The sequence below is a fragment of the Engraulis encrasicolus genome, chromosome 9, assembly GCF_034702125.1.
Source record: "Engraulis encrasicolus isolate BLACKSEA-1 chromosome 9, IST_EnEncr_1.0, whole genome shotgun sequence".
Lineage (NCBI taxonomy): Eukaryota > Metazoa > Chordata > Actinopteri > Clupeiformes > Engraulidae > Engraulis > Engraulis encrasicolus.
Genome location: NC_085865.1, coordinates 38,408,689 through 38,433,959, shown reverse-complemented (window position 1 = coordinate 38,433,959; position 25,271 = coordinate 38,408,689). Strand labels below are relative to the sequence as shown.

Genomic DNA, 25,271 nt, shown 5'->3' with positions numbered 1-25,271 from the left:
CTAGTTTGCCCCTTGAAAGGAGTCCTGCGATTGTGATTGTGGCATTCACCATGTCAAACTTTGTCAGCCGGGTTTCTCTGAATGGCACTCTGAATAAAAGACACAGTGCCCTTCGGAAGTGAATCAACCAAGTCTTGCCAGAGTGTGCTCCGATTTCTCTGAGTGCAGCGGTCTGGCTTGTCAGTTAGTGAGACTCACAATAGAGTTCTGTCACATTCATCTCTGCTGCCCTACTACTACTACTCTATCTCTGTTTCTCCACAAAGTAAAAATGTAGTGTTAATTCAACACTGAGATAGTACTCTGGGACCAAATACATCCTTGAAGTTGTTTATCAACAGTCAATCAACTCAGTGGTGGCCAGAGTAAAAGCAGAAGTAAATGTATTGTGTAGGCTTAAGTACAACACTAGCACTTAAAGCCCACCTGGGAAACTCCAAGTCCCATTGTCATTGTGACACAGCACTCCACAGCACACAAGTGTTCACTGCACACAACAAAATTGCATTTTATGCCTCACCCGTGCAAGGGGGCAGCCCACGATGGCGCCCCAAGGGAGCAGTGTGACAGAACGCTACCATGCTCAGGGTACCTCAGTCATGGAGGAGGGCACTGGTTGATTACTCCCCACCAACCTGATGGGAGTCGATCCAGCAACCTCTGATGCCCTAACCGCTTACCCATGACTGCCCACTTGATATTATGGCAGTTACACCACTTATTCCATTGCTTCTCCTGAGATGGCCTAAAAAAACTAAAAAGACCTAATGTAAGTATGAAGTTATGACTGCTGTGAGGGCATCGCATGCCGCCTATTGCCAACTCCGAACTGTTCTGGAACCTGTTATGTTGTGAGGGTCCCATTGGGCCACTTTAACCCTCAAGCGACCGGCCTGTTTTTACGACTAATCTGACTGAGCGCGGTCATTTATGACCCCAAGTTTATATAGAAATACCATTATATAAATTATTTTTTGGGGTTCATTCAAATTTATTTACATCTTGCACATACTTGTCCCTCATCTAAAGCAAAAAAATGTGAATTTGAACATTTTATTGTTTTGCTAAAAATTAGTTAAACTTATATGCTAAATATGATGTATGCCCTCATTTGCATATGTAAACATCAAAATACAAAAAACATCCAATACATTTTTTTTCTTCTCTCATCATCAGTAATCAACTGAGAAAGTTTCATGGTGATATCTATCATTTATTTTTTTTAGCCTATTCACTTGTAGTAATTTTACCATAATAATACAGTATATTTATGCTAATTATGGAGATTGCTCAAAGTGAAACTTTGGGAAACCAAGCTAAATTCTATCCATTAGGCCCATAGATGATATTTCTGCAATTAAACTTTAGGCTACTCAACATTTATGGGTTCATGAAATCACAAGATCAGAGAATATAGTAATTTACATAGACAAAACCATGTCTCAAACATATAACCAAATGCACACTCAAAATATCTCTGAAACGTTTTCTGGACTTTGTAGCTGTGAAAAGGTGTCTTCCATATATATTAGAGCAAATAAATTGTTCAACTGATGCTTCAGCCTTTGTATAGCCATATAATAAGGAAAATTCTAAAAACGCCATTGATTTCTACACTGATGACTTGTTTCCTCCCTCTTTGTTCATCAGGATGACTTCCATTTCATATTCTCATCATGTGTCTAGGACCACTGTGCCATGATATCAACAAATATGGAGCAATAACATAGGAAATGCTACCTGGGTGCCCTCACAATATGCTTCGTTGGCTATCGCAGGGGTGCCCTATTTATTTATATAATATATTATATTTTAATACTATAAATGTTTATATTATGAATATTTTAAGTCTGCTGACCATGGCTTGCCCAAAGAAACAAAATACAAAAATCAGAGTTTGAAAATTACAACAACAATGGCCATTATAATGTTGAGTATCTCATGGATCCTCTCGGGGTCATAAATGACCCCAGAGGTGTTTTGGTTATAAATCCTATATAGATGGTCCAAATCTCACAGAAATCATTCACAACATGCACAACATATGTATTGACAAACTCCTAGAAGGACAAGTGTTTCTGATGAAAATTGCAGAAATGGTGTATGAAAATATGTGCCCAGGGTCATAAATGACCCCAGTCGGTCGCTTTAGGGTTAATTGGAGGGCACTGAGTGGGGGTAATTGTGGGGGATGAGGCTCTGTGTACAGGTTCACACTGAGTGAGGGAATATGAGGGGATGATGGTCTGTTGAATCCAAATCTATTTTTTTTGGCCAAACATTGATACTCTGTGGTATACAGTGATTCAGTAAACAAAAACTTAACAACAATTGGCACATCACACAATATATGTCTAGACTGCATAAACATAAAATAGTCAATTATGTATTTTAAATAGGAAATAAATATTATATACATTACATAAAGTAGGCCTATATACATTAGACACAAAATAATGATCAACTGGATTGTAGTGTTGGACAGGGATACAACAATTGTCCAGTCTGAGGATAATGTTATGGCTGTGGTGAGGGATTCGCGTGTCGCCTATTGCCAACTCCTAACTGTTCTGGAACCTGTTATGTCGTGAGGGTCCCATTGTGCCTCTTTATTTGGAGGGCACTGAGTGGGGGTAATGATGGGGGATGAGGAGGGTCTGTGTACAGTACTGCCTGGATCCTTTGAAGCTAATTTTGGCACGGGGTAATTCGCTAATTGTGCATCGGCGTTATGTGCCTGTCTGTGCACGTCCGTCATGGGGGACAGGGACAGCTGATCAAAGAGTGGACTCTTGTGTGTGTGTGTGTGTGTGTGTGTGTGTGTGTGTGTGTGTGTGTGTGTGTGTGTGTGTGTGTGTGTGTGTGTGTGTGTGTGTGTGTGTGTGTGTGTGCGTGTGTGTGGTGAAAGTGCTCTTGTCCGTGCATGTTGGAATGTGTCTATAATGGGTGTATGTGCAGTGCCAGGAGGGTGTGTGTCTAATCGTTTCGGTGCGTGTGCATGCATGTGTTTGTCAATGTGTGTGTGTGTGTGGGGGGGGGTGAACATGCATGCCTCTTGGTGCATGTGTGTGTGTGTGTGTGGGGGGGTGTACAGAATATATATGGATGCCTGTGTGTGTGTGTGTGTGTGTGTGTGTGTGTGTGTGTGTGTGTGTGTGTGTGTGTGTGTGTGTGTGTGTGTGTGTGTGTGTGTGTGTGTGTGTGTGTGCGTGTGCGTGTGCATGTGTTGGCAGGTGGGTGTACATGATGTACATGCATACCTACAGTACGTGTGTAGCCTATATGAGAGTTTGTGAAGGCATGTGATGGAGCATTGTTTGGCAGTGTTGTGCTGGTTCACACATGGCTGCCTGGACTTCTCCACTCTGACAGGCTCAGCAGGAGATGATGGGATGATCTTTGGATAGAGCTCAGAGAGAGAGAGAGAGAGAGAGAGAGAGAGAGAGAGCGCAGAGAGAGAGAGCAGAGGGAGGGAAGAAGTCAAAGAGTGTGTGTGACAGACAGAGAGGAACAAACAGAAACGACACAGAAAGAAAAGAGCCTGAAGCTAGACTATGTTGTAGCCACCACCATCACAGCAGAATACTGTAGCTAATAGTCTGTCGGGGAAGTTAAGTGCCGGCGCACAAGGACAGGACAAGAGAGGAAACGGGAGAGTGGGAGAAAAAAAAACAAACAGATAACGGACAGCGTGCCATCATCACCAGTAACCTCAGCTCAACCCCTCTGCCCTACCTGTGTATATTCACACACCGCGTCATGCCTAGCTCCACACTGTGAGTCAGAGAACGGGGAACCTCCAGAAGACCACTCGCTCCAGAACTTCCACGCGCGAAACAAGCGTTCCAAGCGCGCTCCCTCCCTCTCGTTCACTCACTATTGCGCGCACACTACCGGTGAGTAATGCCGCTTCTATTCATTCTCTGTCATAGCCTCTCTTTCTCTCTCGCTCTCTCACTCCCTTCCAACCTCTCATCCTCCCTTCTGTGTCCAGCTCGTGTTCCTCTCAAGGTAATTAGTGTCCTGTTTACTTTTACCATATCGGTTCGGCGATTTGCAAGTGGAATTGCACCCTCGTGGCTAGGCTCTTAATAAATATTGAGTTTTAGGGCATGTATCAGTTCCTTTAACTGCTGCTGGTGCATACTATAGTAGTCTGAATCTGTAACCTATGGATTGATTATGTTGTATTCAATCATAACAACTGGTATCTGCGTGCGTGTTGCGTGCTGTTATTGTTTTTGCGTTGCGAAAAGAGTCTTTGATTCCATAAGCTGTTAATTCTTCTAAGCCTGCCGCTTCCCGCCCACTCCGTCGACCAGTATTCACAGTGAGGGGTCTTTAAACCGTTTTGTCGACAGATTTAAAGGTGAACCGAGTTTAGTGCAAGAACTTTCGCTTTAACGACCGGCGCCTCAAGACGTCACGCACTCGCGCACTCACTCACACCTTCTCTGACAGAAGCGGTACTGGGAGAACCCCTACGAAAGGATGTGAGCGACATGATGCGCAAACTTCACACCACATTGTCACCAGGAAGTACCTTTATGGGGAGATATTACACACACACATACTCTTTCACACACATAGACATTCGCATTCACACCCACATCCAGCGCGACCGATGCTGAGAAGCAGATACCCTTGCTGCTGCTTCCAAGTTCACTCCAGCTATATTTATCAACTAATCAGTTGTTTGAACCATTTGAACAGTTTCATCTTTCGTCTTTTTCATTTCCTCTGACTTTAGAGAATTATGAGCTATTCTAATGCAGTGAAACCGATGCAAAAACAAAGAACTATTGCTATCTGTGTGTCTTCATTGGTGTTTGACAGTGGCTAAATGCCATGTAGTCCAAAGGGATTGCCTAGTTCACAGACACATCTTCTGCTGGACAGTTGAGCTGTGGGATTTGGTGCGTAAAAACCATTAGCGACACCGGATTACGGATCAGAGATTACTCGCTGTCTCCAAGCGGTCAGACTGTCACAGAGTCAGTGGGTTAAGGATGGAGAGAGAGAGAGAGAGAGAGAGAGACAGAGGGGGGGGGGATGACCCTGAGAGTTTAAGTGGCTGCCGAGAGGTCTAGTGTCACTGTGGCCAGAGTTAATCTTTTGAAAATGGGCTGCAGGGGTTTTGGCCTGGGTGACATCTGTCCCGTGCATCTGTCCCCAATACTGATGATGATATCAGTGCCTATAGGGTCTGGCAGTGGATTAGGGTCTGTCTATAATACTCTGCTGGTGTAGTGCTGCCCACTGAGTACAACATTCCTGTAGTGGCTCTTTGTTCCAGTGGAATGGAAAGGGTGGAGTTCTCAACAACTCGTATGCTTGTTTTTGCCCCTCTCCTCCTCCTCCTCCTCCTCCTCCTCCTCCTCCTCCTCCTCCTCCTCCCCCTCCTCCTCCCCCCCCTCCTCCTCCGTGACACACACACACACACACACACACACACTCATGCACACACACACACACACACACACACACACACACACACACACACACGCACACACACGCACGCACACACACGCCCTCTATTTTCAGTCGTCCCCTTACAATGAAGTCATGGTTTGGCCCTCGCAGGACTAAGAGGTGGCCCGAATGTCCACTGTCATCAGACCACACATAGCATAGCCTACAGACAGTACATTTCAGGGAGTGACACTGGCGATTGCTCTCAGCGGTGGGTGCAAATTGGATCCACAGGGACTTCACTTAACGTGTGTGTCAACAGGTGAGGACTAGCTATCTTTGCTGACTTTGCAGAGTCAATTCAAGACTTAGAGAGTTGATTTAACACCTTCTGGGTTCCAGAGTGTTCTTTAAATGTTGAATTAGCACGTTTTTATTACGGTGTAGCTATCCTTGTTCACCTTGCGTCAGTCAGTGCGAGCGGACAGACACCGTAGCTCTGTGTCACATTAGGTCAGTGCAGTGTGTACATGCTCGTAGGGTCCAGTGCAGCTCTGCTCAAGCTGGGGGGGCTGTGTGTTAAGCTTACTATAAGTAGTCCAGTGTTGCCAAGAGGTACTGATGGTGGCGGAAAAGAAAGGCAAGTAAAAAGGCTACTTCATTTTCCTGTACAAATGTTTGGAGTTGTTCTGTTACTGTTTGTGTGGTGCATTTAAGTGTGTGGTCAAGTATGCATGCATGTTTGTGTGGGTACTTTATGCCTGAAAAGGGATGTGAGAGGATACAGAAGTGTTTTTCTCTGTTTGCTCATATGTGGTCCTCTAGTAAGGACATTGAAGACAGGGCTACTGTATATTGTCTGCATTTTTGGGTGTTTGAGTGGAAGATTTGCTTTTGAGCTATGTGGCCATCGAGTCTTTCGAAACTATTAGTGCAAAGTGTTATAACCTTACTGTCACCAAAATTGTAGTGGCTATGTCTTCATCTGTTACTTAAGGCTCATAGCAATGTTTTCAAGATGTAGTTGAGTATTTTCAGCAAATAGGGAATAGGCCTGCCGCCGACCCCATCTGCACTATGAGGCTACAGGCACACTACTACTGTTCTCAATGAACCACCTTAATTAGCTAGCCGCTGCTTAAATGATCCATTGGTGCGATTGGTGGATGAACACTCTCTTGGCCACTCTCTTTTTTTAATGGGCTTTTTGTGCCTTTATTGATGACAGAATGGTAGAGATTATAACAAGTGGGACAGAGAGATGGGGGAAGGGTTGGGACATGACCCGGACTCAAACAGACTCGAACCTGGGTCCCCAAGGGCATGCAAGCCCAAATACTCCACAGTACCCCCCCCACACACACACACACACTTCCACTGTATGTGTGTTGGAAACCACACATGCAAGATATTGTGTCAATCAGACTCAAACTGTGTCAGAAAAACTCACATGGCTGTGGATTTTCAGCAACACACAAGGTGTAGACAGATGTGGTGTTTTGGATGTGTTACTCAAATGTGCTGGCTGTGGCTTTATAATCCAAAGTGGGAATAGAAGCCCACAGTGGATCTTCTTGTTCTTTCAATCTGACATCTCTCCCTTTCTCTATCTCTCTCTCTCTCTCTCTCTCTCTCTCTCTCTCTCTCTCTCCCTCTCTCTCTCTCTCTGTTTGTGTGTGGTGTGTGCGTGAGTGCCTGTGTGTGTGTGTGTGTGTGCGTGTGCGTGCGCATGTGTGTGTGTGTGTGTGTGTGTGTGTGTGTGTGTGTGTGTGTGTGTGTGTGTGTGTGTGATGTTTTTGTGGCAGGCAGGCAGGCAGGCAGGCAGGCAGGACTGTGACTAACATTCCTCCCCAAGTCCACTGCCTCTCTCCCACCCACTTGCTCCTGTGTATATGTGTGTTTGTATATGTGTGTCTGTGTGTGTGTGCATGCATGCGCAAATGTGTGTGTGTCTCCGTATGTGTACAACCGTGCTTGTGTGCGTGCGCCTGTGTGTGTGTGTGTGTGGGAGTGTGTGTGTATGTGTGTGTGTGCGTGCGTGCGTGCGTGCGTGCGTTTGTTTGCAGCACATCTCCGCTGCCTCTCCTTTCTCCCACCCACTCACTCGCTTCTCTCCTCTCCTCTTCACTCCTCTCCTCCTCTCTGCTCTGCTCCACAAGCTGGTGTGATTATCTCCCCCGTGTTACATAAATCACGCACATTATTGGGCCAGACCTGTGAAAATGCCACTCTGACACCAACACCGCACTCTCTCCTCATCCCAATACCTCAGCTATGCAGTGAGAACCACTGTCAGTCCGTTGTCAGTATGTGGACACACACGCACACACAAGCGCACAAACATGCACACACACACACACACACACACACACACACACACACACACACACACACACACACACACACACACACACACACACACACACACACACACACACACACACACACGCATGCGCACACACACAAGATGAAACTCACACACAAACATGCACAATACAGAAGGACACACAAACAACCATGTGATCGTCAAGCACACACACACATACGCACACGCACACGCACACACACAAGATGAAAGATGAAAGTGAGGAAACACACTGACATACACATACACATAGTGACTGTAACACTGTAACATGCATACGTACAGAAAAATCTGTACACATACTGTATTTGTGAGGGTCATGTACCAACCGAACAATTTGACTGAGTAAGTGTTTTTCCCTTCTCTCTCTCTTTCTCTCTTTCTCTCTCTCTCTCTCTGTTTGTGTGCTATTGGGTTTCACCAGGGCAACAGGGGAGGATGCCAGGGAAGCATTAGTGTGGGCTGGCCTGGTATGCTATGCTGCGGCCCTGTACGGTACATCAGATAGCTGGCCACTCAGGTACAACAGCAGTCGGGTCACGGTTGCTGTGGGTGTGTGTAGAGTAAGGAGTTGTGGGGGTAGCACACACACACACACACACACACACACGCACAAACACACACACACACACACACCGTTTTTGGCTTCTAACATACACACACACATACACACACACACACACACACACACACACACACACACACACACACACACACACACACACACACACACACACACACACACACACACACACACACACAGGTGAAACATTGCCCATGGGTGGGGGAGCAGCAAGTGGTGGTGGGGGTATGTTGGTGGTGGGGGGCGTTCCCAAATAAACAGCTTGGCTATGAACACCAGTTGTTCTGGGGTTACGTAAAGTGGATGTTTACTACATGGCTAGGGAAGGAGAGTCAGTCGGAATAGCGGCTGTGTTGTGTCCCTGACACTAGCTTATGTGTGATGGAAATAAACGGTGGAACGGTGGTCTAATGCTGGTGACACAGACTTTGTGGTTTGTAGTACAGAAACAAGTGACGGTGCTGATGATCAAACTTATGTGACATAAACAAACACGCACACACACATACCCACGCATGCATGCATTTACACACAGACACACTCAAACACAGACCCCCACACACACAGACCCACACACACAAGTGCACATGCTCATGTGAACAGTCAAGCTTATACAGGCACATACTGTATGTGGATATGGCACAAGCACTGCTTTGTGCTTTGTTCATTGTGAGATTAAATCATATTTTTGATGTCAAATATGTATACACATTCATAAATACTACCCACACTAATAAAAAAAAACGCATTGCACATGCATATATTCAGTGCATAGGGAATACATTAGCAATAAGAATACAGACATACTCACGTACGCACACACACATGCACGCGCACAGACACACTCATGTACGCACACACACACACACACACACACACACACACACACACACACACACACTCATGTACGCACACACACACACACACACGATCCCTGCTGCGCCTTCATAGAAACACACACTCCTACACAGAGCTTTGACATGCATGAATACGCGGAGCGAGAGCTGTTGATGGGCTTAGCAGCAAGTCCACCCACCTCCCCACCCACACGCTGCTCAGTACGGGGAGAATTGACACTCTGAATCTCTGCATGTAGGCTACAGAATAACATACTCACACAGGGCCGCTGACAGCTTTTGCCAGTCACGGGGCAAAGTCATTTGAAAGGCCCCATCGGCCAATACATACAATGTAATGAGGACCCAATTCTGGCCCCCCTCTCTTCCTGGGCCCGGGACAACAGACCCCTCTGTCCCCCCTGTCGACTCCCCTACTATCACACATGCATATACATAGGCCTACATATGAACGCATGTATGCACGTATGCATGTGCGCATGCAAAAATACACACGTACACACGTGCACACACACGCACACACACACAGGGCACATGGGTCCAAGTTCATGTGTACTAGTGGGCTGCTGTGTGTCTATATTGTTCAGTCTGTACAGCACATGATGGGGAAGTACAGTAAGTAAAGTATATATAGCTGACAGGCTGCCGCTGCGGATTGTCTTTCATGTGTGTGTGTGTGTGTGTGTGTGTGTGTGTGTGTGTGTGTGTGTGTGTGTGTGTGTGTGTGTGTGTGTGTGCGTGCGTGTGTGTGGGTACGTGCGTGTGCATGTGCGTGCATGCATGTGTGTGTGTGTGTGTGTGGGTGAAGTCGTCTGTGTGATGTTTGTGTACTTTTTGGGTATGGGATATTTTGGTATGCGTGTGTGTGTGTGTGTGTGTGTGTGTGTGTGTGTGTGTGTGTGTGTGTGTGTGTGTGTGTGTGTGTGTGTGTGTGTGTGTGTGTGTGTGTGTGTGTGTGTGTGTGTGTGTGTGTGTGTCTGGACCCTCGGGGAGCGTTGACATTTAAGAAGCTCAGGTGGTTAAGGTCAATGCCAACAGCAGGACTCAGTGTCCCCCCTCTGACATGCAAGATCACTTTAAACTCTTTGTGCACAAGGGGAACGAAAGCTTGCTGTAATGACTACAACACAACATCGGATTCCCCCCATTGAATAAATACATACTCAAGTACCTGCAGTACAGTGATAGCTGATAGGGAAGACGGTGGATAGGACTAGGAGACACGGCTTTGGAATTGGAAGAGGTTGTTGTGTTTGGAAGTTAATTGCTGGGGAGAAAAAATTGCATGAAGTCACGGGTATCTGGCTTGATGGGGAAAAGAAATAACAGTAAAAAATGTATAATAGGCCAATAAAAAAAACAATGGAAGAGTTTCTCTGAACAAGGCAGTCCTTAGTTAAAATGCCTATTAAATTTTGACTTGTGGGCATTTGACTACTGATTTACTTTTCACATTTATCGAAGTACAATTCTTGTGCAATATTTGCGACTGTATACAAGTGTGTGTGTGTGTGTGTGTGTGTGTGTGTGTGTGTGTGTGTGTGTGTGTGTGTGTGTGTGTGTGTGTGTGTGTGTGTGTGTGTGTGTGTGTGTGTGTGTGTGTGTGTGTGTGTGTGTAATCATGTAGGGTGGACACTTCTTTGGTCATCCAGATTGGGAAGAGAGCGAGAGCGAGAGAGAGAGAGAGAGAGAGAGAGAGAGAGAGAGAGAGAGAGAGAGAGAGAGAGAGAGAGAGAGAGAGAGAGGGGGAGGTCTGGCAGACCCTTCAGCCATCTGTCTCCAAAGGCGTAGACTCTCCAAGACGCGGATTGGCTGCGCGCTGCTTGATGTTACACATACACACATTATAAATCAGGACCCCCTGGGCCCAAGCTCTCGGCACGAGTCAGGGGCGTGGGGTCCCCTCCTTAGCCCAGTGACAGCTGCTGTCCCAGAGTCTGGTCCTCACCCATGTCATGGCAGACCTGTGCTATTTTAAGAAGCCATGTATCAGTCTTGAACTATATCCTCACCCTAACCTGTACTACACGACCCTGCATTTTAGGATTGTTGGTACAGTAAACATACTAGGAAATGAGGTTTGCTTGAGTGCACGAGAATGCATGAGAGATTCTTTAAATATCACAAAGGAAATGGGCTGTGCACCCATGTCATGGCTGAGGCTATTTTAAGATTTTTTTTACAAAGTATGAAAGAAAAATGTCTGCGCACTTTAATCCTTTTTAACTTCCTTTAATGCCTTAATAATCTTTAATACCCTACCTTTTCTTGCACTGCCCTTGCGTCATTCACCCCAACTTGTCTGGCTTTTGCCAGTGTAGTACATATGGGGAAATTAGATAGCTTTTTTCCCTTTTTTTCCAGATTTTACAAAACCCTGTAACAGTCTTGCGCTAATCCTGCACCATTGACACTCACCTGCCTTGCACAGTGTTTGGCCTTTGCATGCATGTACTCTAGAAGATATACTTTATTACCTGCCCCACAGAGGGGTTTTGGGATTGCAATGACCCTGGCCGTCTGTGTGTCCGCCCGTTGTGTCTGTGGTAATCCTCAGGGGTTGCCAAACACAGTGGCGTGCACAGACATTTTGGTGGGCGGGTGCTGGAGGGCGGGTGAGGGTCCTGTGGAACTTCCAGCTGCCTCACTAGGCTATATTTCATATTACAGGGCATTGTCACATGCATTTGATAGCCAAGCATTTGTAGATGATAATGTTAACATGGACCACAGTACATTCATTGTGACAAAAAAAACTAAACAACAACAACAGCAATTTTCAAATAGGGAATTGTTTGAGCAATAGGGCAGAGGGGCAGATCACCTATGGCCAACCGTACAACACCACCAGAGAAGTAAATCTTTATTAATATATTTACTTTTTAAAGAAGTTCTGTACTTCTTGCACTAACTCTGCATCTTTCAGTTTTTTATTTTTATTTTAATATATTTAGGGGCTTTTATGCCTTTATTTGATAGGACAGTCTGAGATGGTGACAGGAAGTGAGTGGGACAAAGAGACGGGGTGGGATCGGGAAATGAACCCGGCCGGACTCGAACCGGGGTCCCCGTGGGCATGCAAGCCCAAATGTGGGGAGCTTAGCGCTCTGCGCCACAGCGCCCCCTAACTCTGTATCTTTCACCCCAACCTGGCTTGCACTATCCTCTGTTTTAGGGTTACATTTGTCCAGCAAGTGCAGTAGCCATTGTTTATTAATCCCAAAGGAAATGACATGAGCAACAGATTTATTTCTCATCCATGCCATGGCAGATGCTATTTTAAGAAGCCTTGTAACAGTCTGGCACAAACCCTGTGTTTCTCGAGTTGCTTTTGTCCAGGAAATGAGACACACTGGGAGGAAGGTGTAACAACAAGATTGATGTCTGTCCTCGGAGGGGCATGTTTTGACAAGCATCCATGATTGTTTCATTTGTTTGGTGTTGCTTGGGCCTGTAGTGATACCTCAGATAGTCATATGCCACCATTTTTGACAACTAGACTGGCCCATCCCTTGCCTGGTTAACACCAGACCTAATCACAAGAAACGATTGTGTAGAACTAAAGGCAGTATGGGAGTTCCCAGGCTAGGCCATCGCCAGGCTATACCAGAAGTGAGATATTGGCTATGTTTACACGAGACATTTAATTCAGAATTAACTCACTTTAAAGGGACACTGTGCAGGAAATGGACAAAAAGGTACTGCAACTATGCTGCTCATTGAAACTGGGCTGCCTATTGCCAAATTTGATCTTTACATGAAAGTTTACTAAGTAATAAACAAATATTTTCTAGTATGGTCCAAGTACAGTCATTTTTGCAGCTAAAAATGGCTATTTTTGGAAATTCAAAATGGCGGACCATGGAGAAGATCCCCCTTTTCATGTATGAAAAGTGCAATTTTTCCAGATATAATGAATACTTAGAATTTGATGCCGGTGGTAAGTATTCATGAAAAAGGTAACATTAGTGAATGGGCAGCATGAATTCTGGAAATAAACAACTAAAAATCTCACACAGTGTCCCTTTAATTCTGAATTAAACTTAATTCCGCTTTGAAAACGTCATCTAATCACTTCACAATACGGAATTAAATGAAAGCTCAAAGTAAACTCGATGGAACTATTTAATTCTGAATTATTAATTCAGAATTAAAAACGTTGTATAAATGTAGCCATAGTCTGGGAACCATCTATTCATTTTGTCATAGGGAAACTATTTAAAATAGGCTACTGTCAAAAGCTTGACGGAAAGCTGGTTTCGCATTTGGTGTCAACATGGTTGATCTGTAAACAAACTGCAAGCTTACGTTCGTCTCCGTCCCCGTTCTGCTGTTGGGTTCCAAGACTCAAGCGAAGATTTCAGAGAGGCTTTCCATGCTGTCCTTCACAGAGGAGGGAGCGCACAAGGGAGCATGGGAATTCCTAGGCTAGTTGACAACACACCTGCTGTTCAAAAATGTAAAACTCTTAGCCAAAGTTTTCAACCCTTTAGGGCACCATATTATAAGATAGATAAAAGCGAAATGACAATTACCGTGTAGAGTAATGTGATTGCAAACACCTGTAAGTCTTGATAGTTTTTTTTTTTTTTTTTTAAATGTCTCGCCATATCTTTCTTTAGGTTTCAGTAAACGCACACCGTTTGAGGTGCATACGACAGACAATAGACTCAAATTGAAAAATGATGGTCGTCACACACTCAGAACTTCATGCAGTTACATTTAATAAGACCAACGTTTCGGCTTACGCGTAAGCCGAAACATTGGTCTTATTAAATGTAACTGCATGAAGTTCTGAGTGTGCGACGACCATCATTTTTCAAAATGTCTCGCCATATACCACTCAGTGCTATTGTATCTTAATGAGGCTTCGGTCAGGAGGTTTGCTAACGTTCTGCTGAACTCTAGTTGCTAGTTGGCATTTGTTACATTGGCAGTCTTTGGATATAGACTTAATCTGTCAAAGACATTATTCATTTTAAAACAGATTTCAGTGAAGTGTGCAAAGATGCAATGCATTCTTGTACTAAAAACTCCCCAAGCTCCCTGATTTTCAAGCACACAAGTCAAGTCCTGTTTGGCTTACACAGGTGCCACTGAAACATAACAAACAAAGAACTTAAGTTGGCACTTCTTGATGTCATTAGGTATTTTGGACATAGACGCTTGTTCAAAAGGTGATTATTTATGTCTTTATTTTTAGGTTTCGTCATCATTTGTCAAACTCAACCAGGCAATTAGTCTGTCAAGCAAGTGGTGCAATCAGACACCAGGTCTGTTTTAATGATGCAGCTTGGGTGGTAATATTACCGTCTTCTTTCCTTCCGGCTGGAGCTGTGCCCCCTGTACCACACACACACACACACACACACACACACACACACATCCCCAATTTATGCTAGCTGGCCCGTGGTCATGTGCTGTGCTATGCTGTGTGCTGTACAATGTGCTCTGCGGACTGTGGGCTGCAGTGTGTTGGCTGCTTGAGGCCTATTATTAGCTCTGCAAAAACAGACGAGAAGGAACTCAGGACAGGAATGGGGAGACAGGGCACCTAGTTGGAAGTAATTGATCCCTTTGGTGCAGGCAGGGGAAATGAACCGAGACTGGACCCCCGTCCATCCACTACTATGTATGCCTTATTAAACAACACACTTTGGCAGGTGACATGTCGGTTATATTAAGCCGACAACTGGCAATGAGTCTCCAAACTTGTGCACAAGTTGCTAGAATGTGGGAATTTCCAACGTCATTCACATTGTGCAATGTTACAGCATTCACTCAACAATTCACTCCAAATTGGCCCATAAGTCATAAAAAATGTGAGTGTGTCTAAACTCACATTGTGTAGTGTTGGACAAAGTGGTACTGTAACGGGAACACTCAATTTATCAGGGTAAAACTAATCTGCTCTTTTTCAGCTGTGTGTTATTGCACTGTGTGACTGTTCCATCATTAATCTGTACTGAAAGGCCATGCAGTTTGTTAGGAGGACGACAACAGACAGTCACCCCCCCCTTACAAATTAAACCAAAGTGCCAATGCATCTCCAAACTAGCACATAAGTCACAAGAATAAATCAAAGTCACAGGATAAACAAACGTCACATGTGCCATACGTAATTGTCAGTGTCATGTGTCATTTCACACCCATTTGCCCTGTCTAAACCAACTGGTGTGCAATTGTTTCGCGGCTCTGCTCTTCCACCATTATGCTGTACTGAAAGGGCATCCAGTCTGTCAGGAGGAAGGCGACAGACAATTAGCCATATTATTAATCAAACCAAAACTGGCAGTGTGTCTCCAAACTAGCACACAAGTCACAAGAATGTGTCATATGCTAAACCAAAGTCACATGTGTCATACGTACCTGTGTGGCATACATATGTGTCAGTGTCATATTATAAATAGAACAACACATGTACACCTGCCGTATTCCTTTCAGTGTAAATCAGCTTGTGTGCAATCAGTGTTGTGTCTCTGCCACCATTATGCCGTACTGAAAGGGCATCTAGTTTGTTAGGAAGATGGTGACAGACAATCGGCCATTACCCAACAGTCATGAGTGACCTTCCCCTCTGATTCATATCTCATCTACACACAACTTTGCACGGCGGTCTTTATCCATTATTTATTGTCGCTCATTAAAAAAACAAAAAAAACCAAGAGCAAAACAAGGCAACGCCAAATGCCACAGTTGGTGTTGAGACATGCCCATGTTCCACCCCCGTCGTAACCCCCCACGCTAAATCTGACATGTGATGCGCGGGGCGAGGCATGCTAGCCATTCAAGCTATTCCGTTCCGGCAGGTTTATAGTTGTCCCTATGCTGTGTCCAAGCTTGCTTGCACAAGGAGCACCCGGCCCACCGCTATATAATTTAAGATCAGTCGAGTCCACCCTAAACTTGAATCACACACACAGAGATACAGACAGGGTCACAAACACAAATACACATACAGACACGTGTCGTGTTTGTGATGTCGATCAAAGAGGTCATGACACATCATCCAGTTGCGACCCCTCTCTCTCTCTCTCTCTCTCTCTCTGTCTCTCCCTCTCTCTCTCTCTCTGCTCCCCTCTCCCTTCTTTCCTCTCCCTTCACAGCTTTCACCACTCTGAGAGTAACTCATTCTGTGTTCCCATCTCTTGCAGGGTCAGCATGGAAGAAGCCGACCTGTTGAAGGAGAGACTGCAGGCCATAACGGTATGATGACACATCTATCATGAAGCCATCCTTTCTACACATAGGCCTACTCCTGCACACACAGTAAAGTGGACGTACCACTCTCTACTTGAGTGGGTACAAATGCTTGCAATTGGTGCAGTACCCCCTCTGTGAAACAACTATGCACCTGCAGAAGTGCCTTTTAAAAATAACATACCATGTAACATACAGAGTAATACTGTAAATGACGTTTCCTGTTGGCTACTTTATATACATTTTATATACATATTATATACATATTATATACACTTTGTATACATATTACATACATACAGAAGCCGTTTTGGACCTGGAGGTGTAATTATGTTGTATCCTGTTCCTTTATGTCGCTGTGTGTAGCGTCCGCACTGACACACTGTGGGCATTGTCACCACTGATTGCATGCGTCATCGCTTCAGCTGTTATTTTTACGTCAGAGATCCGTCCTTCACAGTAACCATAATAAACTACGGAGAAAACTTGATAGAGAGGCTACTAGAGGACGGATGAATAAATGACATCACTTTATAGGGATTCAGTGGAGGAGAAGGAGGAGGAGAGGTGTGTGTGTGTGTGTGTATGTGTGTGTGTGTGTGTGTGTGTGTGTGTGTGTGTGTGTGTGTGTGTGTGTGTGTGTGTGTGTGTGTGTGTGTGTTTGTGTTCTCAGAAGTGGCGTGTCGATTGTAAGCATTGATGTGTGCTGTGCTGTGCTATGCTGGTGAAGGTCACCGCAGGTGTTTATGAGTGCGAGTCAGTGCCTTCCCTCATTGCGGCAACATTACTGAGCGTTATTGATCCTGTTTAACAACACATTGGATTGCATCACTCTGGATACTAACACTTCTGTTTGCCAACATGTGTCACTTATAACTTGTGTAAGTCAGCTGCACTGTAAGTGAGGCTGGAAAGTCACTGCAGACATTGAAACGGTTTGTGTGACGAACTGAAGATGTTGAATGTTTCACATCTTGATGCCTGAGTAATTGCTGTGTGTGCTGTGGAGGTTTGTTTAATCACGGCTTGCACACACAGTGAGTAACAAAATGTTCTACAGAACTCTCTCTCTCTCTTCATCTCTCTCTGTCACACTGGGGGAATATTGTGTTCTAGCCTTCACCTGACTGCAGTAGATTTTTTAAGTATATAGAGATATGCCAACATAATAGGTTGCTATGGGCACCTAACATGACCAGGTTCCGGTCTGCCTAAAGGGGCGTGTCATAATACTCCTTGCATTGAATAGAACAGTCCTTAGGTCTGCCTAGGTCTGCCTAAAGGGGGATTTCCCCCCCTCCTCCTTGCAATAATAGAACCCGGAAACAATGGGCCAATGGAACCTCTCTCTCTCTCTTGTAGTACTCTTGCCTTTCGAGCTGTTTGTGATAGCTTTCAACACCTGCATAAGTTTAACCTTGATATGCTTCCCTTGGGAGAGATGTTAGGGAAAGTAGGGTAGGCAGAACATTAGGGGGAGTTCCCAGTTTTTAACATGTAGGTCAGAGGCACCGGCGTGCAGATTTTATATCACGGAGACGACACTCTGGGTCGTATTCATAGCCACTGGATGGATAGACAGTCTGTTTCCAGACCCCTCACAGCATGAAGGGAGAGTCTTCTGTCTGTCTTTGGCTCTGTAGTCACTTTAAAATAGACCAGCAAAGCTCATCTGCCTCCAAGCCTCCCTGCATGTGAAGACGTGGGGATTGACAGTGTGACCAAAGATAAATCAAACTACACACGGGGTACAATATTATACCTCAAGTAATACAGTTGATCCTTATTCTTTTGTGCTGCCCTAAAAGGGTATTGACCAGATGTTTTATGATGCTTTTTTTGGACATTACTTACCTCATTTAAGACCTGAAATATAATACTTTCATTTGTGTGTGTGTGTGTGTTTGTGTGTGTTTGTGTTTGTGTTTGTGTGTGTGTGTGTGTGTGTGTGTGTGTGTGTGTGTGTGTGTGTGTGTGTGTGTGTGTGTGTGTGCACAGTAATTTGCACCTTGTGCCTCCGCACGCGTGTAATGAAAGGGAGTGGCGATGTTGCATATTAATATAAATATTCAAAAAGATTCAGTCAGTGGGCAGACATCCGTGACAGCTTGCCATTATCACCTCATAAGCACTCTCCAGTAGGCTACATCCAGGTAGTGTGATTCATCACACTTGAGGGGAGCTAGTGCTAGCACCACAAGCCGTCATCAAAACAAAACATCTGTAGTGTGTTGAGTGTGTTTTAAATGTTAAGTGCACTGCACTCATATGAGATATCATGCTGTACGATTCTGCTTGACATCGTTTAGAGAAATAATTAATTTGCCCATAAGTAGGAATAAGTAGGAGAAGCAATCAAAAGTCCTTTAAAGTATTTACTTTGAAGCCAAGGAGGATGTGTACAAGCTGAATTTGAGATCTCAAAATGGTCTTATTCCATGATTTTACCACCCCAAGGCTTTGTTATGGTATTTGTTTCAGAGAGAAAATGAAAAAGTAATATTTTCTTTTTGATACATTCCAAAGCTGTGCCATCTACTGCCATAATAATGCTATGGGATAGTGCTTTAATTCATTTTTAAAAATGTCACTTACTCTGTTTGCTCCATGATAGGACAAAAGGCGGGTCCAGGAGGATATTGCCCAGAAGAGAAGGCAAATTGAAGAGGAGAAGTTAAAACTTCAGTATCTGAAGGTACTAAGCATTATGTGCACACAGGATCCCTAACCTTTTTCTGTTAGTATCAGTAGGCCTAAACTTTTTGTGTGTCAGCAGTACTGTTTATTTCCGTGTTGTGGCAATCTAGTGTACCCTACTCATCTAATGTATTAGGCTAGTACCCTACTCTACACCATTCTACCATGGAATGTACTGTGAAACAGAAAAAAATGCGGGAAAAAAGTATTCCTACTCCAATCTTATCCATTCCTCTGCTCTGCTCTTGTCCCCTCTACTTCACCCATCTCTTTCCTTACTATACTATCATACTCTTCCTTACTCTCCTCTCTCATTTTACAGTTTGTATTGTATTGCATTGCATTGTTTTGTATTGTATTGTATTGTAATCTAATCTTCTGTGCTCTACAGAAAAAGGCGCTGCGGGAGCAATGGCTGATGGACGGTCTGAGTGGCCAATCGGAGGAGGAGCAGGAGGCCATGAGGACTCAGGCCCAGGATGACCAGCAGCAGACCACGCTCCTGCAGACCAACATCACCAGGTACAGGGGACGCTGAAAGGAATCTATCTATCTCTCTCTCTCTCTGTCTGTCTGTGTCAGTCTCTTTCTCTCTGTCTGTACACAGTATGCGGTTTTGCTTGCATGTCTGTCTTTCTATCCATAGGCGCCGTCTTCATGTCAACATTGGGGGGGCAGATTTTTTTTTTTTGGAGGGGGGGGGGTATTGCGTGACGTCAACGTTACCCCTGTGTTTCAGTGGCGCATTTGCACGGCATTTAGCCACGTCCGTTATTTACTGAATATAGCCTACACTCAGACATTAAAACCGATTAATAGGCTACTTAGTTACCATAAGGACGTTTAGGACTAGATAGGCTATAGCCTAGCCTACAGTGCAAGCACGTTGGCAGATTTCAAAGTAGGCCTAGGAAAGTTCTCCGGAGCATCTGAGGAAGATTATTCTCTGCTTTTATTTTGAGCAGTGCCGAGGATGCCACATCTTCGGCTCCGATGAAGAAATGGTAAATTCGAAACGTTAGTTTAACACTGCTCTAAATAAAAGCAGAGAATAATCTTCCAGATGCTCCAGTGGTCTTACCTAGGCTACCTTGAACTCAGCATTCCCGTGACGCACTGGATTGCGAAGAGCAGGAGCGCGGCACCTTTTTCCACGTTTGCAGAATGTTGGCATATTCTAGCCTACTTGATTAACAAACGCGAAAGCGCATGGGCAACTTCAGATAGCATGTTGTGCATAGACAACAAACATGCAAGGATTATTTTTGGGAATTAGATTGTTTAGTGCGAACTGCGTTTCAAACCTGTCTCAATCTTGCAACCGTATAGTCTCCATTAGGCCTATTTTCGCCAGAAATTAAACGGTGCGCAATCACACAATCAGAATCGTAGATGTGAATGTGCGCGGGACTAGCCTATTATTACTGGACATCTGTATTCCACCAAACAGTTGGAATTATTACGCAGCAAATCAGACATAGCGTGCAATCTGGGGCAGGGCCGGTTTTTAGCATAGGCCGGCTAGGCGGTCGCCTAGAGCGCCATGTGAAGAAAGGGCGCCGAAATGGCGCTCTCCTATGCGTAATTTTGCGATATGAAGTTTTTTTATGAAGTCGCAATCAACAAAGAGTGGCGAAAGCGCTCCTCACGGCAAAGCGCCCCTCAGCCAATAGTAATATCTCTTCCAACTGTCTCTGGGAAGTCTGTGAACCAATAAACAGACAGTTCTGAGAAAGGGGGCGGGACGAGTGACAGCGTGCGGTCTATTTTGAATTTGGAGACTCACTCGAGAGACAGAGGGGGCAAGCGCAAACAGTAGTGCTGCTCTGCTGGATGAAGATTATTATGTTCTCATTAAACCACTCATTGCATGATGCAGGAGTTTCAGAGGATGTTTTGGAACTATGTGATTTAATCAGCAACCGTTTGTGATTATGGAAAGCCTAATAGTTATGAGGTTACTATTTGGAATTAGAGAGAAAAAGAGCTTTGTTTTTGATCAGAGAAATCGCTAGTTAGCATGCTAACATTAGCCAAGTATGCCAAGCAATGAAATCCAGTAAAGTAGCTGTTAGTAGCCTACTCACTACTCACTAACACCCACCTGATATCATAATACTTGCTTAGGTTGACAAGCAATGTAAAGTAAGACTGGTGCAATGTTTAAAACAATTTTAGCTGCCATATCTCCTTCCATCCACATGAATTACCTGCTTGTTGTAAGCTTAAAAAAAACATTAATTTCCAGACCAGAATGACATAGCCTACATTAATCATGTAACAGAACCATGCACAGCAGACAAGTGAGGCTATTTACTATATTTTGTATATTATGAAATTCAATAGCGTGACAGCTCTTCTCCCTTTCTCTCACCCTGTCCCTCCAAACACATACGTAGATAGCCCCCTTCTCATTCTCCTACTCACAAATGCACCACTATTTCCAGTCCAGAAATGAAATTGGTTTGGAAGACAGCACAAATGTGTAGCTTATTAAAATTGTTATGCTGCCATGCTTTGTGATGCTGTAGATAGTGTAGATCAAGGGTCCCCAAACTTTTTTCTCTGGGGGCCACATTATCGTTCCTGACTGTGATCAGGGGCCGGGATCAATCATGTGGGCTGTATACTAACTAGGCCACTGCCTGTTATAGCCATAATTTCTAGCACGGCAGTCGCCATTACACGCTGCCCGAAACGTTTGTAGGCGAATAAACAGAAAAATCTGAAGAGTGCTGTCCTTTGCTTCCTTCATTTATAATGTTTAGCACAAAATAGCTAATCATTACAAGTGATTTGCAAAAGAAGTGAGTGAGTACTTCACATGTTTTTCAATTTGAAATACCACAGGTATTCCTTTTAATTTCCAATAACCATGTAAAAATAGCAAGGAAAGGTTAGAAAAATATGGTGATTGACAGTTGATGAGTGATATGATAGAAATGGCAGGCATCTTTATATTACAGTGAGATGAGAAACTATCAAGACGAGAAACTTCTGGTGATTCACACTAAATTAAACTGTAGGAAGGCCTGTTGATAAAAAAAATAAAATATTAGAAAAATGTGAGGATTGCTTCTTTGGGCCAGTTCAAATGGTGAGATGCAGAGAGGTGGAGGGCCGGTCAAAGGGGCCTGGCGGGCCGCATCCGGCCCCCGGGCCTTAGTTTGGGGACCCCTGGTGTAGATCAATGCAGACCTCCTTGGTAGGCTTATTGTCTACACATGCATTTTACATGCAAATGTACTGTATCACTCTCCTGGCATTTCAATTTCACGTTACAATTCAAACACATTGATAACCTCCCTCTCATCTGGGGTTGGGGGCCCCACCACCATCACATCCAACACACCACACAGTGAAGCTACTTTCATGCGACTCAATCTGATGTGTTGGTCGCCTGTCAAAAAGAACCACAAATCCATTTGATGAAAAACGGTTATTGTTCTTGATGCTATTTAGTTAAGCTTACTAAGGATATTAGTCTTGTGTTCTGTGAGGTATAAGAAAGATTTTTTTTTCTTTCAAAGGTAGGGGGGGGGGGGCGCCAGAAATCAAACTCGCCTAGGGCACCAAATAAGCCAGAACCGGCCCTGATCTGGGGTTCAACTTGTCAATAACTTATTGTCAACCATTGGAATAGCCCCATTGCAATGGAAACTGAACAGGGGCGGCGGGTCATGTCTGATCATAATATTTTAGATTAGGCTACGTGTCATTCAAAGCTAGGATATTATTTGTTTAGTTGTGAGAACACGATTACCTCCATGTCATGGTTGGAGTGAAATACAGCCGTTATTGAGATGGAGTTAAATACAAAATAGTGAGGCCTTTTTATAGACACCAGAAAATAAATGTTCATGTGGCCGACAAACCAAACAAAGTTGACAACTCTCAACTGGCAACGGGAATCCAACCTCGAATGAATTAATCTCGCTCTGTTACACTTCAGCAGCGAAGCCCAGAACAATGCTTGCACCGCAGTTTAACGTGAAGCATACTTATCACATTTGCTATCATTAAGGACTGGCTTAAATATACACATTTCTGAGGGCCAGTATAATTTTTCACTTATTCAATTCATCACTTTACCTATGCTGCGCAGCCTGCAGTTCCTTAAACTTCCTGGACCATCGCAAACAAAAATCGCCAGTGCGAATACAATAATCAAGTAAACACATAATACAACATTGTCCATGTATGCTATAGTCTTCACAAATAATAAACATGTTGGTCAACATTCCCACTCCTTTCTCTGCCCAAAGAGGATGGTGTTCTGTCACTCACGTAGGCTATGCGCGCTTGGCCATGACCGATGCTGCAGATGTAGGCCCTATTCCCTGTGCGTGCTCGCTCGTACCGACGGTTCAAACACAAATTTGTTCATGAACTCATCGTTTGTGAGGTTTAAAAAGAAAAATGAGACAGTGAGAAAGGGGATACAGACTTCACATTTTCATAGTAGGTTTAAATCATCAGTGAATTCAGTGATCCATTTTTAACGTGTCATTATTGGGGTGTTTTTGTCCCCCCAACTTTAGGTTTGGAGGGGCAAAAAGGTCCGTGCCCCCCCATAGTCGGCGTCAGTCTTTCTATCATTCTGTCTCTGGGCATGATAAATCAATGTCATTTCGAGTGTGTGTAGGCCTACCTTCAAAAAGCACATGTCCAGTTTAATAGCTTATGCATGTGTGTGTGTGTGTGTGTGTGTGTGTGTGTGTGTGTGTGTGTGTGTGTGTGTGTGTGTGTGTGTGTGTGTGTGTGTGTGTGTGTGTGTGTGTGTGTGTGTGTGTGTGTGTTAGGAGCGCGTGGTTTGATTAAATCCTTCCCTTGGAGTCAAGACTCCTGACATCATTGCCAAGAAGCAGAGGTCAGAAGAGCAGCGGGTGGCCTGAGTGGGATTAAGCTCAGATTGTCAATCTCAGCCCACTTACAGTAAATCTGGTGGTCTGGTGAGGCTTTATTCGTAAAGCAGCGTTCATCCAGACCAGACAGCGTATTCACACGGGGCATTACATAACTTGCCTGCTACCTGTACTCGCTGTCAATGTAAACACAGGAAATGACCAACAGTGTAAGCTACAGTATAGTTTCTATACTACAGTATATATAAATACAATTGTATAGAATTGTATGTACACAATTGTCATAAACACTATAAGTATACTACTTATCTACCATGATCTAATTGATCTGCGTCTGAAGTTTTTATGAATATGGTGCAAATATCAGCGAAACCAATTTTGTAGCCAATCAGATACATAAAATGCTTAGAGGTAGCGTATACAGCAGGGGTGGGCAATTATTTTGGCCCAAGGGCCGCATTGGGTTTAGAAAGTTGACCAAAGGGCCAGATGTCATAAGCGACTTGCCCGTGCCAATAATAAGAAGTGGCGTACGCCAACATAATTACAACATTGTCAGTTATGCCATTCTTGCTAAATGTATCTAGATGTAGACTCATCTTAGGTTTCCAAGACCCTTGTTTTAGGTAGCCATCTAAGAATGAGTGACCATATGAATCAGCATTTTTTTTTTTCTTGGAAAGGCTCTGAGGGCCGCATGAAATGGCCGGGCGGGCCGCATGTGGCCCCCGGGCCTGAGTTTGCCCACGTCTGGTATACAGTATACTATATTCTGAGTGTAGTGGCAGTCGTCTTCTGTCCTTTCTGCAGAGTATAGGGCAGAGTGGTTTCACAATCATCAGATACAGCAGGGGTCCCCAACCTTTCTGAGTCTGCGGGCTACCAAAGGCTACCCGTGGGCTACTGAGGGCTATTTTTTCAAATTCCTCTACTGATGTCTTGGCATCATTCTCAAATCACACTGTTATTAAATGATAATTGGCTTATACGTTATAAAGAATAAATAATATCATATTTAAATTAAGAAAAGGATTAACTGTGACTAAAATCTGGTAGTCGTAACTGTTTAATGACATCCTTGGTGGGCACCTCAGAAGCTCCTGGAGTGCTACCTGGTGCCCGCGGGCACCACGTTGGTGACACCTGAGATACAGTATATCACCTCTCTGATTTCTGAAATCTAAGTCCAAATGGATGAAGCGAGAAACTCAAAATTGGAGGATGAGAGCAATCGGACAGTCGATTTATCTATGATGGCGCAGATGCCACTCATCTTCCCTGTCAAATTAGCC

General features: G+C 44.3%; 1 protein-coding gene across 5 annotated transcripts in view; it reads left to right on the top strand.

Annotated features, from left to right (window-relative positions):
• The first annotated feature begins 3,479 nt into the window (after window positions 1–3,479).
• LOC134455800 (palmdelphin-like) overlaps window positions 3,480–25,271 on the top strand; it is a 31,466-nt gene continuing 9,674 nt past the window's right edge. The window contains exons 1-4 of one of the 5 annotated variants that reach the window (XM_063207107.1): window positions 3,480–3,896; window positions 16,372–16,423; window positions 19,032–19,112; window positions 19,506–19,636. In XM_063207107.1, coding sequence (XP_063063177.1) covers window positions 16,379–16,423; window positions 19,032–19,112; window positions 19,506–19,636 — 257 coding nt within the window. In that variant the 5' untranslated portion in view covers window positions 3,480–3,896; window positions 16,372–16,378. The other 4 variants (XM_063207108.1, XM_063207109.1, XM_063207106.1 and 1 more) reach the window with 4 other exon arrangements.